This window comes from Chrysoperla carnea, chromosome 2, assembly GCF_905475395.1.
Source record: "Chrysoperla carnea chromosome 2, inChrCarn1.1, whole genome shotgun sequence".
NCBI classification, from domain to species: Eukaryota; Metazoa; Arthropoda; class Insecta; order Neuroptera; family Chrysopidae; genus Chrysoperla; species Chrysoperla carnea.
The window spans coordinates 60,205,442-60,223,570 of record NC_058338.1 but is presented as its reverse complement, the minus strand read 5'-3'; the positions used below and the strand labels follow the sequence as shown (position 1 = coordinate 60,223,570).

Genomic DNA, 18,129 nt, shown 5'->3' with positions numbered 1-18,129 from the left:
TTTTGGGCGATTCACCTCGCCATGCCTCGTTTTTTTGGAACTATATACCTTGCCTCGCCTCGGTTAGTAACGAAGCTTAAAGTTTCGAACCTCAACTTGCCTCGCCTGGTGTTTGGTGGCGAAGAAGCTTCGGTGAACATACACTGGCTCAGATAATATTGTGAAATAGTTGATTGATTATTATTCTTTCAAGCGCTTACACCAGAAACATATTCCTTCATCAATATAATAGTCGCCCTATTAGCTCAGTTCATTAAGGAGTAACCAATTCCGTCCGCGGTATACTTACGGTAGCGGGTTCGATTCCCGCCATTGCAACAAAATTAATTTAATAATTGTGATGGGCTGGTGTAATGCATGGTGTATGTATGAAGCAGGTGCACTCAGCCTCGGAAATTGAGAAGCTGATAAATGGAATTATCAGCTGAAAGGTGGTAAAACACATATATGGTATCACAATGGGCTCTAAAGCCTAAGTGAGTCCTTCGTGGACAGCCAATATAACCTAACCTAACCAATACATATAATAATTTTTGAATAACTTACATCGGACATTCAACAATCGTATTCGAATATATTATATTCACTGTTTATATGTCCAAGTATATCTACCATTTACTCATAAACAAACGTATGTAAACAATAATTCTCTAACATCTTCGAATTGTTTGTTTTACCTAAATATAAATATGATTGTTTTCTTTAAATTATTATCACATGTTTATGGGTTATTTTTTCAAATAACCGTAAATTTTTTGGTAGAAATTTTGTCATAATTAGTCAACCTCATCTTTAACATTTTTCCATAAAATTTAATTACTCAAATTCTAGCAGACTTTAAATATTTGTATAATTTTTTTAAAAACTAAAATAACATTACTTCTAAAATGTGTCCTTATGTCCAATAATGATCTGAATAGCTTATCGTTTCATTTAAAGTACACCTGAAATAAATTCTTCATACACACAAAAATGTAAAATTACCAATGTCCGGCTAAACAAATGTACATAATATTTAGACCACCAATGGCGTTTGTCAAAGTACACTCATATTTACCGAACAAAAGACCAAAATAAAAAAAAATCCAAATATTTCCGTTAAAACTTGACTATTTCCAATTATACATATCAACATCATAATATACATTAGAAAAAAAAATGATGAACTTACTCAACTCAAAGTCATTAAAACACACACATCTTGTTAATGAAAAATATATTAAAAAGAAAAAAAAAGATTGCTAATGATTTCCTAAATCAATAAAAAATTACGTTTGAATAAATATTTGTTGCTTTTATTTTTTATCATAAAAAATTATTTAACATATCGTGAGAATATTTTTATATGTATTTGGATACAAAGATACATGAGTTGTATATATATAGTAGTGGACCTTGTAGCAGGTCTGATTTGTCGTCCACCCACCGTTTTTTTTTTTTTTTTAAATATTGCCTCGAAACATTTTTAAGAAATATTGTCGATGTCATTTAAATAATTTTAATACAATCAAAATACGAAATTAACATTTATAATTATTATATCAGAAAATATACTTTTGTATATACTGATTGTTTCTATTTAATAAAGCTGATTTTAGCTGATATTTCAAATGAGTTGAGATAACGTTTTTTGTAAGCACTGCAACGTAAAATGAAAACGTAATACGCCAAGAGACTTTCTAAGTTTTGATTTTCTTTATTCAAATTGATCAGCGTGTGGTTACTTCCAAGTTTTAATTTTATAAAACATTTTTGCGTTTATGTAGACTCAAACACCCTCAATTTTAATTGATAAAAGCCACAAAGCACTTTCAATTGAATTTTAATTTTTTTATACAAAATTATCAAAATAGATTTTACGATTTTTAAAGAATATTTTATTTTATTCAAAACAGACATAAAAAATTTGAAATTTTTTTATTTGTTAAATTTGTTGTTTTTTCTATAAGTTGTTCTGTTCAAAGAATCAAGAATTTGAAAGAATATATTGTATAAATATAATAGTTTGCTACCACTGATAGAATTCTGTTTCCCAAATCAATGTTCAAGCCATGTTGCTTTTTAAAAATTATTACTTTAATAAAAATTTTTTGTTTGATATCAAGCCCTTTTTGAAAACTCTCTTAATCGGTGCCATATTTTTTATGTTGCTTTGATGTTGAATGCATTGGTTAATGAAATTTTTGTTCTAAATTTGAAGATGTTGTCTAAATAAAAGGAGAAAAATGAGCTGTTTTCCTTAATCTTGGACATATTTCTCTTTCTCCAATTGCCAATCTTGCAATAATTAACCGATCAATAGAAAATAAGCTTAAATGAAAGTTCAAACTGAGGAAAACACACGAAAGTTTGCAAAAACAAAATCAATTTTTCGCTAATGATGACTTCCAACGAAATGGAAAACAATAAACTTTAAATGTAACGATAATAATATGTATATTCTTTATATATATTAAGTATTATGGCGGAATAATCAATCAGCAACTTCGAATAAGAGTACATCTAGACAGCGTGTGCTCATAATGACGTCATTGGTTTCAAACAACACACCAACACATATATAATACAGTCATGGCTGACTTGATTCAAAAATAAACATTCATAACAATCTATGCAAAACATAACTTTTAACATAATCGTACCAAAAAAATATTTTTCATGTAGACCACAGTACGTTTAATAAGGAAGCTATTGATAATTATTGTTGTATTACGTGATTTTTGAAACTTTGTAACTAGTTTTATATCAATGTGTCTAAATTAATATTGCCGGTGTTTATTATCAAATCTTGCAAGTTAAATATGACCCGTTTTCTGGTTTTCGATTGAGTTAAAATTTTTCATGCATCTGTAGATCGAATGGCAACACATATCATTTTGCCTTGATTTTTATGCCTTATATGTTTTTGAAGTTTTAAATTAAAATAAAAAAATAATTTTATAGGCCGAGATTTTATTGTAGTAGAAAGTGGAAACTAATTTTCCTATGAGTCACTCATACTTGACAGATTGAGGTGCTCATCAAGTATAAGTGTCTATAATTTTTTTCGACTTTTTAGTTCAATTAATGCTTGTTTCTTAAAATTATTTTTATTAAATTTTTTTCTTATAAAAGGTAATTGAATAACAAATGCAAAAATCATTTTAGCCGACTTTTAAAGCAGGATCTATCCGATCTTGCTTTGCCTTATAGTTTTATTCCAGGCTCTAAATCTTTTCAAAATTGAGGCAATTACTGAGGTACTGTGAACTAATACCTATATAAAATATTTTAAAGAAAGAAAAATAATTTATATATTATACATATTTTTTCTTCAGTATTTTTGTTACATTTTGTCATACAATATTTTGAAAGCATAAAATTTTCATGTTGAAAATCAATTTGTTTAGTACATAATAACTTATAATATATTCACATCTTTCATTTTTTATTTTGTAGAACTATTCTGGAAGAAAATAGATAATTTATTTTGTTTGTTTTTTATTAACATTTGTTTGTTAGAAAAAAATTATTAGTCTGTTATTCACTTGGAGGTCAAATTTATAGTTTAACTTAAATTTTGAGAAATAGATATACATAAACTCAAACTTCTTGGTGCATTTCGAAATGTTTAGCTGCTTACCTTGCAAAGATGTATCAACTTTTTCCATGATGCACAAGTTTATTTCATTCGGGACCGTTTTATAATTTTTTTGGTGGAAGTGCATGGAATCAAATTCACATTAGGCTATTATCCATTATATTCACATTATGTCTTACGGATAGTATTAAACTTAATAATACGTAGCCTAAAACTTTTAAATGTTACGACAAATCCAACATTTTATTTTAAAATAATCATTCGATTATAGTTTTACTAACTTAAGCCTATTTTATTCAAGCCTGTTTACTTTATTTGTAATCAAAAAATTCAAGTATATTGAGTAAAATATTAAAAAATGTTTTGATTACTAGGAAAAAAAATAAAATAATGTCAGTAATTCAAATATTAATATTGTCCAAAATCATTATTCATACCTATTTTTGTATAATGGAAGTAAAGTGATGTAACAAAATAATGACAAGAACTTGTTTTATTTTATATTTTTATATATTATATCAATGCCTAAATTTACATGCCTACATCACAAAAAGACTCAGAGAGAGATAAATAACGTTTTTTTTTTTTTCTGAAACCAAAAAATACACATATATATATATATTTATTTGAAAAAAACCTAATCTCCATGTATCACAACTTAAAATTCTTAACCTTTCAAATATCACGAAAGGGTCTTTGATTTTTAAGAAAATAATCTGAATATTTTTTGAGTGAAAAAATCCAATGGATAAATTTTTTTTATATTCTTTGTCTATCTTTCATAAGAGCTACATTTATTTCTATCTTTGTTTCAAAAAAAAAAAGCAAAAAATATAAAGAATGATCAAGTCAATATTCAAAATATCTTCAAAAAAAAAAAAAAAAAAGAATTAAAAATTCAAATAAAATCCATCTTTATCACATGTATTGGATTTTAAATATGATGTTATTTCTTCACTCCTTTGTTTGGGATCTATATCAGTGCAAGAAGTTGTAGGCTCTCTGCGAGATGAATCAAAAACCGTCCGTTGATTTTTATATACATGTTTTAGGATTCAGCAGCCAAAGAATTCTTACTGGGTGATTGTTTATATTCAGTAAAAAAAATCTTTCTTCTCAGTCTTCTTGGAAGTCTTTGGAACATTGTGCCACCTTGTAAGCCATATTTGCCTCTTTTAACTTTTGCTTCGAGGCGTTTTTCGTTAAAATCAAAGCTTATTAGTTTCTCAGTGTTTATATATTTCTCCTATTTCGTATCCTTTTTGAAAACTTTGTGAAATGCTTTGTTTCTTTTATTGAGCGCCAGCATAGTAAATGACAATTGCTTTCTTTCCGTATTCTCGATTATTTAAAGTTAATCCCGACTGTGCAGTTTTCCGGGGTATGCATATAATGTTATGTGAATCTTCGAATGATTCAGCCGGAGTTTTTCCTTCTACCATGAATCTTTAGCCAGGTTGGATAAAATTAAATTGATTCTACCATTTGTCTCCCATCATGTTAATATATCGTATTTGCATTATGAAGTTTAACAATGTACGATGCAACTGTGTTGTAAAAAGCCCAAGTTTTCCTTAAAATTTGGTGTACAGGGTGTACAAACCGGTATGGCTAACATCTGAAAAAAAAAAACGCAGTGCAGATTTTTAAACACATTAATATTACCAACCAAAGACATGTATTTCTATAATTAAAAACAAGTTTTAGCTAACGGAAAAGGTGATTAATAAATAAAAAATTCCTACGAACCTTTCATATTTACATATATTTCCATGCTTAATCTAATTGATTCGTTTTTTTTTTCAATAGTATTTTATCGTCTTACCATCTTCACAACATTTTTCGTATAAAAGTTTTATACCTTGAAGAGATGAACTAAAAATAAAGTTGAAGCTCGAATATCGTATACCTCTATACAAAACCATAATGGTGCCTTTTAGCCAATGATGATGATGGCATATAGTCAATGTAGTATATAATATGATGGACATAGCCTATTATTATGAAATGTTCGCTGCTTGCTCATGGGTTGTTTTTATTTTTTATTTTTATTTATTTTTAAAACGTGTACGCAAGCAACAAAGTCAGTCAATACAACACCATTATCTTCATCCACCTTCATACAACAACAAAAACCAATATGCCGACCGATAATCATATGGATGTGTAAGCATTGACCACAGAACGCAGAACAACTCCATCTCGACGATAATATACCTACATAAACACACGTGATATTATTATGATGGAGATCATTTTCTAAACTTTTTTGTTTCATTTCGTAAGCGGTCGTAACCTCCGGTCGTAAACCTCCCACACGATAGTATTTTTTTTTCAAGTTCATTATTGACTCTTACAGAGTATTTTTTTATTTGTATTGCTCTCTTCAGGTAGTACGAGCGCCAAGTTTAGATTTTTGGTTGAAATTATTTGTACCTTATTTTCAACTTTGTTAATGAATTTTGTTATAAATTCATGAATTTAGACGAAATAACAGAATAAAATTTTTCGATATCTACCTTGCTTTATCGAAAGCTAAATAACTATCGATATTTTGAAAATTACTCCAGATATCCAAAAACTGTATTCTTACTTTTCGTCTTATATCGTCAAGTTATAACATAATTCACCATCAAACTTGGAAATATATATTTTTTTTAAGTTTGTATCCCCACTACCGTGCTCATACATCCTTAATTAGTCGGACACAATGGGCTTTTTTGTTTTTAATTATTCATTAAGGTTTAAACTTTAATTTAAATTGTTTTTAATTTCTACCTACTAGATTTGGAGAAATCTATGAAAACATATCATCCATCTACCGTTTTCCCATAAGACCAATGTTAAATATTCCTACTTTTGAAGTCATTTATTTATTTAAATATCGAGCAACCCCCCGAACATCATATAAAAAAAATCAAGTATTTTATCCAAAATTACCCAGGCACTCGTATACCTTCAAAAATTTAGTCAATCACGTTCATCTTAAGAAACTGTTTGTTGCAGATTATTTTCAGCGAAAGGAGAAGTCCTGGGTTAAATTACCGGTATAATTTTTTTCACTTGACGATGATTTTTAATGTGACTTTTTCTTGTTCCTTTGAAAACATTAATTAATTTTTAACTAAACTCTCGCTGATAGTAGTTGTTGGAAGTAATTACATAAGCTTTCAATACTTTATAATTAAATTTGTATTGAAACTGATTATAAATTAATTCACATATTTTTTCCATAAATGATTAAGTTAAGACAAATTAAAATTGAAACAATAAAACCAACATGCAATGATAATACAATGACCATGAAAGTATTGAATTCGTTTTTGTTGTTGTAAAAATACAGGATGTTTGAAAATCGTGTTGAAGAAGTAAATTAAGGCATAATATATAGGAAAAGGGACTAGAAGCATCAGGATTCAAAAATTGTATTTTTCGTTTTATTGCGAAGAAAATCCTTACAAATCCTAACAAAACAGCGAATTATTTTAACTCTGAAGAGTTTTTATGTTCGACATGTATCTGTACACTGTAAAAAATAATTAGTGGATTGAATAAACGCGTTCACTTGGCTTTTTATATTTTTATAACAAGGACATTCTCTGGCGTCAACGCATTCAATACTGAATTCAAGAAGGTATAAAAATTTTAGTATAGTAAGTAAATATTATTGAACTAAGAAAATATTTACTGCTAAAATTATTATTTCTTGCAACTAGTACCTACTTTTTTACTGTGTATGTAACATTGTAGACGGTTTTTAAATATGCTTAATGCATACCTGGCAAGTAATATCCTTTCTTAATTATCTGTTATTTTCTTAATTTCAGTTTAAGGATAAGAAGTGGGATATTTTAAGTTCCAAGGAAATTTTTTAAATTTTTATTTCTCAGACGTTCAATGATAAACCATAATAAAACTGGCATTCGACGTTGCTTAAATTCAGGATATTTAAAAAATTTCACTTATTACATAAACTCGTAGTGAACTTTTTCAGCACGAATCATCCTTTATATGAAAATCAGCAGACAATTAACTTAATGCACTTGATTAATTAAAAATTAAATAAACATTAAATATAATGTAGATAAAATAATAAGCATGCATTCAACTAATTAATGATTTATATCATTTAATAAATAAATACTTGAATATGTACAAAAAAATTGAAAATAAATGCAACAAAAGTTAATAAATAATAATAAAATTTAAAAAAGTTAAATAAAATGTCAGGCAAGGTACTTAGCGATTTTGAAAAAGTGTGAGAGCAAGTCCCATTTATTTTCCTACATATTTTTAATCAAAAGTCTGGAGACTCAGAGTTTAATTCTCGGCTACTGTATATTTCTTTCCGTTTCTTTATATTTTTTTATATAGAAATATGTACATAAAGAGCGATAGTTCATATGTATGCAGCCATCTCCTTCATACGTCATGTGGTATAATGTGTAAATGAGGCAAAAACTAAACAAAAAAAAAATACACAAAAATTTGACAAACAAACGTTTATCCTCATAAAAGTATGTCATAAATTATATAGTTTTCAGTAAATTCCAGATGAATATGTCATATCGACTTTTCTTGTGCTTTAAGGACTGGTGGTTGGTTAAACTATTACGATTTACAATTCAGGTAAACTCACAAGAAAAACTCTCATTCTATTGGATCCGACAAATTAACTCATAGTTTAATTACCAAAAAATATAATTTATGATTTTTTACAACCTAAACACACATAAAAAAATATAATTAGAAAAAATTGATTCGTATTTTTTATAGTCAATTCAAAATCGCTTCTTACTCTGTCCAACGTTGTATATTTATATATTTTATACACACAGACAACAAACAACAAACGTATATGATAATAATAATATAAAATGTAAATAATAATTAATAGTTTTTTAAATATTAATTAAATTTTAATTACAATAGAAATTACATACATACTTCACACATGATGAGTGTTTCGCACCATAAAATCTGTGAACCACCACTTATTCACTCTGTTTATTAATACAAAAAAATAATAATAATAAAATATTATTGATCAAGACAAGAAGAAGGTTTACCATGTTGAGGGTTATGTTGTATACCATACCTATCAATCATCAAAGTCTTTGTGGATACCGCAATTATGATTATCCTATATAGTTAAGTTATGTATGTAATAGAATTAAATTGATTTAAAAATTTATTTTGATTAGGTCGAATATTACTTCATTGTAATTTACTTTACTTAGAAAATAAATTTTGTGACTTACTTTACTTAGTTTACAAGCCCACGTCTAAAAAAAATATCTCCGTTGAGACTCTGTGTAAATGTTTCTTTTGGATAACTTCTTACCCACGAAAATTCTCGGAAAGGGAGTGTTGCCTTTTATAAAACCCGAAAAATTTGCTATTGATCTCACCATATCCGTTGGTTAACACCTTTAAAAATGACAATTTTCCGAGCTTAGGTTAGCGAATCCCCCCTACTTATTAACTCGCGACTCACGAAAGAAAGATGTATGTGCGATTTTTATTTAAGTAGATTATTTGACAGTTTTCTGTCTACGGTATGACCTTGTGATTTGTGACTACAATGGGCTCTTAATATTTATCTCCGATGATTGTGAATGAAAGAGAAGAAACAATATTATTTATAAACAAAAATAGTTGCAAGACTAATTGTTTCTTTCACATACGTATATTTTATTAGACAAGAATCAATATATATCATGTCTATTGTGTATTCACTTTCATGGCTATGGCATTCATATCCATACAGTATCATGAGAGTATAATAAATCAAAAAATACAACTTTAAAAAAAATCATTTACCAAAGAAGCTACAGTGTATACATAGTAGTAACAATGCATCTATTTACACGATATAATGCTAATCAATATTATTTGCACGTTAAAATTACTTTATGCAGTGTTGTTAGGAAAAACAATAGACCTTTTCATCGATTTGCTTTTGTTTCGGACAGTTGTCAAAAAACTATTCAATTTAAGAAAGTTAAATATATTTTATATTTTTCAAACAGCGCTTTTTGACAAGGATAGAAGATATAAGATATGTCTTTACTTGATTGAAAACAGTCCGAAACAAAAAAGAATCATTTTGTAAATGAAAAGCCCTATACATATAATTATTTATAGTCAGTGTAAACACGTGTATTATACAATTTTAAGAAAAATGACTTAAAAAAAACAAACTGAAACTAAGCGATCTTGTTTAAGCACTATGGAAAATGAAGCACTACATCGGCAGATTTACCCATAATTGATGACCTCTGAGAAATTTGCAATCGAGAGGAACAGATTTTTGTAAAATCTTGATTTAACTCACATTACTTAAATGTCGCATAGAAAAAGCAGGTGTGTCAGATGAGTCTTGTTGCTACTCAGACACAAAGATATTCACTTTTACGCACACTTTTTTGTCAGAAATTCAATAATAACCTCAGTTAACGCAGTAGATCTACATAGACACCGATAACTTCTTGATTTGAGCCTTTATAAAAAAAACTATGGTATTCTAAACCAACTCTATCATCAATTAATTAACCTATCGATTATATGACAGTTGTGTACAACTCTTCCTTATCTTGGTTTCGTGTACTAAAATAAGAATTTCAACGTGAAAAAATTTTTTTTTTAAATATTGCACGTTATGGTGTAAGGTGACACTTAATTAAGAAAAACATAAATTATGATAACATTGAAAAATTTAGTAATTAAAACGAATAAAAATCTTGACCATCCTCAATATTAGTTTTTAGTACAAAAAATTCGTTTAAATCTAAGTAGTACTACTAAAATGACAATATTAATAATAATAAAAATGTAAAAATGTGAAATAAATTTAAATATTTTATGAATAAATTTAAATATTTTGTGAAATTGTATGTCTTAAATAAATTGAAATGGAAAATGAAGTACTTATTAAAATATTTCCAGAAAGATTTTTCACTAAAAATATGGTATGTTCTATTTGAAAATACTATGTTATTTTTCAAGGTTATAGAAATATTTTACCCGTTTTATTATTAAGAATTTATAAAAACATTCTTTAAGCATTCTTAAGTTGGTCTTTCAGATTTAATATTACGAAAAGACCATAGAATTTTACTTTTGTTCTTCATTTTCATAATTTGTAGCCCCGGAAATCATTCACATGAGCTTTTAATATCCCAAATGGTAAATTGCGCGTAGTATATCGCTGAATTATGTTCATACATTGTCTGTGCTACAATTTAGTATACAAAATATAAAACTCCATATTTTACAAAATTTAACCTTCCTCTGGTGTAAAGTATTGTATCTATATTTTAAACCTATCGCAAACTATTTCAAGACTAAAGGTCTATTTTTTGAATTTTTGTTTTCTTCTCAAAAATCTTGATTATCCCCGTACTAGTGAATTTAGAGAAAAGTATTTTTATAGTTATTATTTCAGATAAATATATAGAATTAAGACAAAACTTTTAAATATACTTTGCAACTGCAATTTTTTAACGAATTTAAAAGTTATAAATTGCAGGACTTTATTATTTTGCGTTCAGTTTTGTGCAACTGGTTGAGATAGTTATGACTTGAACAAATATTTAATATGAATTAATTATTATTAAAAAGCAATATTACGATAAATTATTGGATCAACATTTAAACAGTCCTTCTGATTTAATATATTAATTTTGATAATTTATAAAAAAAAAAAATTTCGATGATAAATTGAGTAGTTAACAAAACAAACAAAAAACCCATTGAGTATAGTTAGTTATATATACACACATCACTGATTATCAACCAAACATTGCATTAACTGCGTCGCGAGGCCGTCGGTGCGTGTAATAATATCAATCGTGAATAAATTGTAATGCTTCTGATGCAACCGTTTGTCATATCATTATAAAATCGTTAATTCTGGATATATAGGTTGATTCTCTAAATTAAAAAGTGTTATGTTTTTTCATTCGCGTAGGCAACGCATATCTTGTTCTTTCGAGTATAAGATAAATTTATTTTTTTATTAAATTTTATCATTTTATATTTTCTGCAATGAATCAGTTTTTAAGCTAGCTGTGCAGTTAAAACTTTTTCAAGCTTCATGAAAGTGAAATTCCTGAATATAAATAGGTCCATAATGAGTTTTTTCCAGACGAAAGAGTTTTTAACCGACTTCAAACAAAAAAGGAGGAGGTTTAATTATTTAATGTATATGTGTTTCAAGAATCACCTATATATATGATATAATTCTGTTTAGAAATGATTTAATACATAACAATTATAAATTAGTTTTTATCTTTATTTAATTAATGTATTTATAACACAACACAGAAATAAATCATTGTAATTAATATTTAAATGACAATTTGATGAATATTTTATTTTTATAAATATACATTTATATTAATTATTTGTTGTAAATATAATTGATATTATTATACATTATTGTTATGAAGTTAATAGTAAAAGTAAATGAGTTATATATTTTCAAACTATTTATAATTATAGTTTGTTTTAGACTTTAAAAGTAAAATTTTAATGCCACAGAGCCAGAATAAGAACTTATATTGTTAATCCAACACCTATTCAATCAATGAATTACCATGTTTGATTGACAAACGTTGGTGATCGTGGCATTCCACCCGTCCCTGTCGTTGGCAAGATGAAGAATGCCAATATTTGACAAGTTTAATTTTAAGCTTTTAAGATAACTATGACGTTTTCTTCCCCTCGCCAAAAAATCAAAAAAATTTTCTTGTAAGGATATTATATTCTAAGCACTGTTTTCTAATAATATGGCCCAAGAAATTGAGCTGACGTAATCTTAAAGTCTTTATTATATCCGCTAGGAGCGACGCAGGAACCACATTTCTGCCGCAGCTTATAGTTTTTCAACAGCAGTTGACACTGTCCATGTTTCTTATGCATATAATAAAACACCTATTACTGTTGTCAACTATTTTGCACTTCTTGACAAGTAAATTCATCTTATTTATAATCAAACAGTTTTTTTTTTTGGGTAAAAATATATTTTGAGCAACTGTGCTGCTTCTAAAGTAATAAAGAGCGCAATTCTTATAATATATAAGTTCTTGTAAGTATTGCCAAATTTCAATTCTCAAGCCCTATGAGAATATTTTTCGATTTTTATCACAAAATTTTCAGTTGTTAGCATAATTGAAAGAAAAGAATTAAAAAATTTTCTCATTAAACCATTTTTTTTTTTTGAGACAAAAATGTTTTTGCCTCCTAAAGGAAGATGGTACAACTTATTTAACGGTAAATCCACTGAGTTTGTATCACTGGCTTCTATTTTAATTGATTAGTTTAATCTCTAAACTGAATTATCCATTAAGCTGAACTAACAACTATGTGGTCTCATTTCAAAAAGTGAGAAAAAATGCAATTCTATTATTTATTGAATATATAGACTTGGAAGTAAATGTTAGCTCACAGAGTGCTTTTATTAAGCTCTATTTGAACCTAATATCAAACTATCATTGTTCTGAGATTATTCAAAATTATTTTATGATTAAATAAATGCAAAATTATGAGTATTTTGCTGATTTTTGTATTTTGCTAAATTATGAGTAGTTTTGAGACTGATTTTAATACAACAGTTTAGATTCTATTTTGATAAATTTACATTATTTCAAAATTATGAACAAATTAAACAAATTTTGATGATTTTTAATTTATTATTGTCAGATAAATTTATCAATCTAAAATCTAAGCTTTATAAGACCGTGAAAACCGTGTAAACAATTTCTGTTTTTTTTTCTTTGTAGGTCATACTAATGGGCTGGATTATAGAAATCATTCAATTACAAGTTAGTTTTAATTTTCTTATAAATATCATTTTTTTACAAAATTTTATTTGTTTTTTTTATGGGTCTGTTTTCGTTTACGTTCAATTTTATTTTGGTTTTCATAAATAAGCAAAAACAGTCCCGTAAAAGATTTTTAGTTTTGGTGTCGTTTCTTGTGTGGTATAATTCTTTTTCTACTTTATTTTTTAAATTTAATTCTTAAAACGTGTATGTGTTGATAGTTTTATTGGTAATTTTTGAGTGGTTTATAATTTTTTTTTTTGTTTTTTGAAAAAGTTTTTCTTTAATTTAATTATTTATAAAAACAATTTGTTTTTGTTTGGTTTTTGTACACTTGAGTGATTTAAATAGTTTCTGTTTAGTAACTTTTTTGTAGTATTTTTGTAAATTGGTTTTGTTAACATATTTATTTACTTAAAATTGGGTCATGTCTAATTCGATATAAATTTTTTTAAATATATTTTCTGCCGTTAAGAGTTGATAATATAATTCATTCGTTCTGATATTTTACACTTAATTATTTTATAAATTAATTATTTTTGTGTATTCAAACAATCGTCGTATAATTTGAAGAAATTTCGGGTACTACATAATTGGAAAATTTATTTAATTTTATTTAATGATACCGTATCTATTTTTTTGTAAATTTGATAACTTGATATCTAAGGAAAACTCTAACAAAATTTTTTTATACTTAAATAAAATCCATCTCTTTGAATTCATATTCAACTGTTCTTTTGTAACACTATTGTAGGGACTCAACACTCGTCTAGACGGTAGAGACCAAACCTAATACGATAGCGGTATCATTGGATTCCATTTGTTTAATTAGAAGAAGCGTTCTCAAAGTAAAGTGCCAATCACCTAGCCCAGAAATTGATCTCAATTTCTAAATATTGCAGATAATTTATTCTAATTCATTAAACCACAGTAATTAACTGAAACTTTTCTGTAAATATATCATCTGTAAAAGATAATGTATCTTTTGGCTCGGCTATAAAGGTTTTCTAATAATAGTTCCCCAACTTTAAACCATAAACGAGTTGTATATAAAAAACTCTAAACTTGTTAATTTATGTTTAAAGTTCGATCAATCTTTATGAAAAAGCTTTTATAAAAATCAAAATATCTAAATAGATTTCAACAATAAATTTCAAATCATATTTATATTTGAACCCACCATTGACCCAAATAAAATTGACCTATTAACAAACGAAATATATATCTATAAATAAACACTTGTATAATAATACCTTTAGTGTATAAAAATAATTACATATATAATATAATAATATATATTTGATATATTTAAAATAATATTGTTTTTGTGGTTTTATACATATAATGCACCTAGCTACTGTATATGGTATATACATGTCATGTATTTTTGAATATTTTGTGTGTTATTTTGTGGATGAGTGACAATCTAAAGTGTGATCTTGACAGCCGCTGCTCAAACTGTCATCTATCTCATCATCCAATTTATATATATATATATATTATATATATTATATATATTTATATATATATATATATATATATATTTATATATATATATATATATATATATATATATATATAGCCCCCGTGCACTATCCGTATAGAAAATATATAGCACAACACCGTTATATATTTATGTTCGTATACCTTTGCTGTATAGGTAACATTAGCTAGGTTACCCATCAATTGACCACTATATTCCACTTGGTTTGGTATAATTAATAATTTAGTAGCTATCCATGGTCATCATTGTTTTAGAAAAGTTCGTATTTGCGAGTCGTGAATTATTCAGTAGACTTTTTTTTGTAAAAAAAGGGTTTCGCAGGACACCCGGTAGGAACCATATTCCTTTCGTACCTTGGTAGATTATAAATGTAGCGTTTACTCTTTTTATTGACAAGATATTTTTCTGAATATTTATGGTATTCATTTTGGAAGTACTAAAAACTACTTGTTTGATTCAATTATATTGCTGCTTTTAGTTTTAACTGTATCAAATAATTGTAGTATTAGTTTAAAAAAGACATACTTCTGATTCAATAGTCAACAAAATATGTGAGTACATTACGTTTGGTTTAATTATGACATAACATAAAAATTGCATTGTACTTACTTTAAATTATCTCTGTTTTCTTACTCTTCTGATAATTTTCTCAACTCGTAGAAAAATTTAAAAATCTGGTGCTTATCGCATCCCTAAATTCATGATTTGATCTCGTATTTTGTATTCAAGAATCAAATATCGAAAAACGAATTATCATATAAAATTACATGATAGCCTATTTATTTAAATATTATTCAAAATATATTTTATAATAAGTGTATCAATATCATAAATATATCGATATTATAATAATCGTAATAATATGCTTAATATTCAAATATAAACTCCAAAAGAGAGAGCCAGAGGTTTATAAATATAAAAATCTATACATATCAAGCTATACAAGCAAGATATCGGCTATGACTGTACAGAATATTATTATGGCAAACAAACAAAATGTTCATAATTGTATATGGTTCTAGGAAAGGGTATTATAGATCTCAAAAAGTGTATATTAGACTATACTAGGACTAAGGTCGTTTTAGGATCTATTCGGAATGAAAGAGAGTCTTAGAAATTCCTCTAAGATCTAACAATTTTTCTAAGAATTCCAAGAAAATTTTGTTTGGATCTACTCTAATTATATACTCTAACAATTCCAAACAAATTTGATTGAATTATGAAAAGGAGATAGATAAATCAAGAGCAGGATTAGTTATAAAAAACGTTAGTCGCAAATTTCTGGTCATGATACTTACTCTGGGAAAAGTCTCAAATTAGTATATCGATACTGATGGCATAATTTTGGCGTTTTGTTGGAGGAACATCAAAGTTATACAAGCGAAATTTACAAAATTTAAAAAACCCCCGACAAATGCGATTTAATTCTTGTAAACCGATTTTTGGAAACTTAGCTATAAAATGTTCTCAATCAAGTTGGTTCGACCATTTAAGGGCTACGATGACACTGAGAAATACATAGACGCACAGATAAACACTTTAAACTCATAACACTCCTTCTTAAATCAATATCTAAGTGCTGGTCAAGGACATCAGATGAGATGAAAATAATACTTATAGAGCTATAATTTTTCGGGACAAATTATTGGAAATATTTTAATTCAAATTGAAATATTTGAGTTGAGTTTGTTCTTTTGAATTATTGTTTTGAACTAACTAATTATTTGCTCATTTCACTTTCCGAAATGAATTGAGCCATGTTTATTTGACCATTCATTACCATAGTAATTATTTATATGTTAAAATTATATATCATGCCTTATCTAAACTGAATCGATTTTGAAGACCATCGCCAATTTTTAGTTTTTTCGGGTACAAAACTCTAAGCTTGAACATAGCTACGAACATTCTACGTTAAATAACCTTTCAAATGAAACAAAAAAGTAAAATAAAATCGGTTCATTCGTTTAGGCGCTACGATGCCACAGACAGACAAGGACACAGATACACACACATAGCGTTCTAACTTTTAACACCCTTTTTTAGTTCGAGGGTTAGAAATGCAAGAAAATAAATTTTCTTACATTTTGTCTTGTACATAAAGCTCTGTAGTTTTCATTTCAAATTGTCTACTTTTGGTAAAGCTTTCAACTCAACAAATCAACAAACTTCAAAAATTTTTCCCTTTCTCAAAACATCAAAAAATATTTTGATAAATATTGCAAATATATACGTGTTAGGAATTTAACGTTTAGGCGATCCAAAATGCAATTCACGGTTAAAATTAATTGCTAAAAACTGACTCACCTGTTTTGACCCGGTGTTGCAGTGATGTCGCCGTTGCTAGTACGGTTGTTCATGAGCTCATTTTTAACCTCTAACAATTTCGACGTGTGGATGTTTCACGTGGGTTTACACAACGAAAATAACAGTTGAACCAGCTTACAAATTAACTCACACTTATTAATTTACAATTAAATTGACACTTATTTATTTCTCAAAACCTTCGTTCACTACTTAATCGAACGCGGTTTAAATTTTACAAACGGTTATAAACTAACTAGGCCGGTATCCGATCGAAGCGGATGCTAAACTATAACTACTTAAAAAATGAATGGGCGCGCGTCTACCCGTGTTTACAGTTGTTTACTTTTTGTTTACTAAGTTTTGCGCCTTGGCGCCAACATACCACCCACCAAAGCGCGAAGAGCTTTCACACTCAAAGAAGAGACTTTATAAGGCTAGGTAACAAAACTTACGACAAATCAGCACTTCTCAGTGTTCAATCAGTTTACGACGCATTTTCCACCCACCAGATAACAACAAATTTAGCAAGTAAAACATAAAAGACGAAACAAAACAAAGATTATTAACTAAAGTAGACAATATTTGGCAACTAATGTGGCAAGCGAAGAAGCTTGTTAACTGGGCGAGTATAGATACCTCGAACAGTGCGAATAGTAGCAACTCTAGCTACTCCGTCACTACCTGGGTGCAGTTCAGTAATGACACCCATTGGCCAGGAAAGAGGGGTAGTGGAAAAATCTGATAAAAAAACTATCTCGCCTATTTCGACAGGTTTACAATCAGTCGACCATTTTACACGTTTATTTAGGGTTACTAAATATTCCTGGGACCAACGCTTCCAAAACGCTTGGGCCATTAATTGGACTTTACCCCATCTCAATTTAGGAGTACAGTTTTCAGGAATTGGCATT

The 18,129-nt window shown here is 27.6% G+C and overlaps 1 protein-coding gene across 3 annotated transcripts in view; it reads left to right on the top strand.

Annotated features, from left to right (window-relative positions):
* The window catches only part of LOC123294097 (homeobox protein homothorax), a 530,011-nt gene that overhangs the window by 322,479 nt on the left and 189,403 nt on the right, over positions 1–18,129 (top strand). For 2 of the 3 annotated variants that reach the window (XM_044875178.1, XM_044875177.1), the window contains exon 10: positions 13,366–13,407. The exons of the other annotated variant lie outside the window; for it this stretch is intronic. In XM_044875178.1, coding sequence (XP_044731113.1) covers positions 13,366–13,407 — 42 coding nt within the window. The remainder of the gene's footprint in view (positions 1–13,365; positions 13,408–18,129) is intronic. 3 annotated transcript variants of the gene reach the window in all.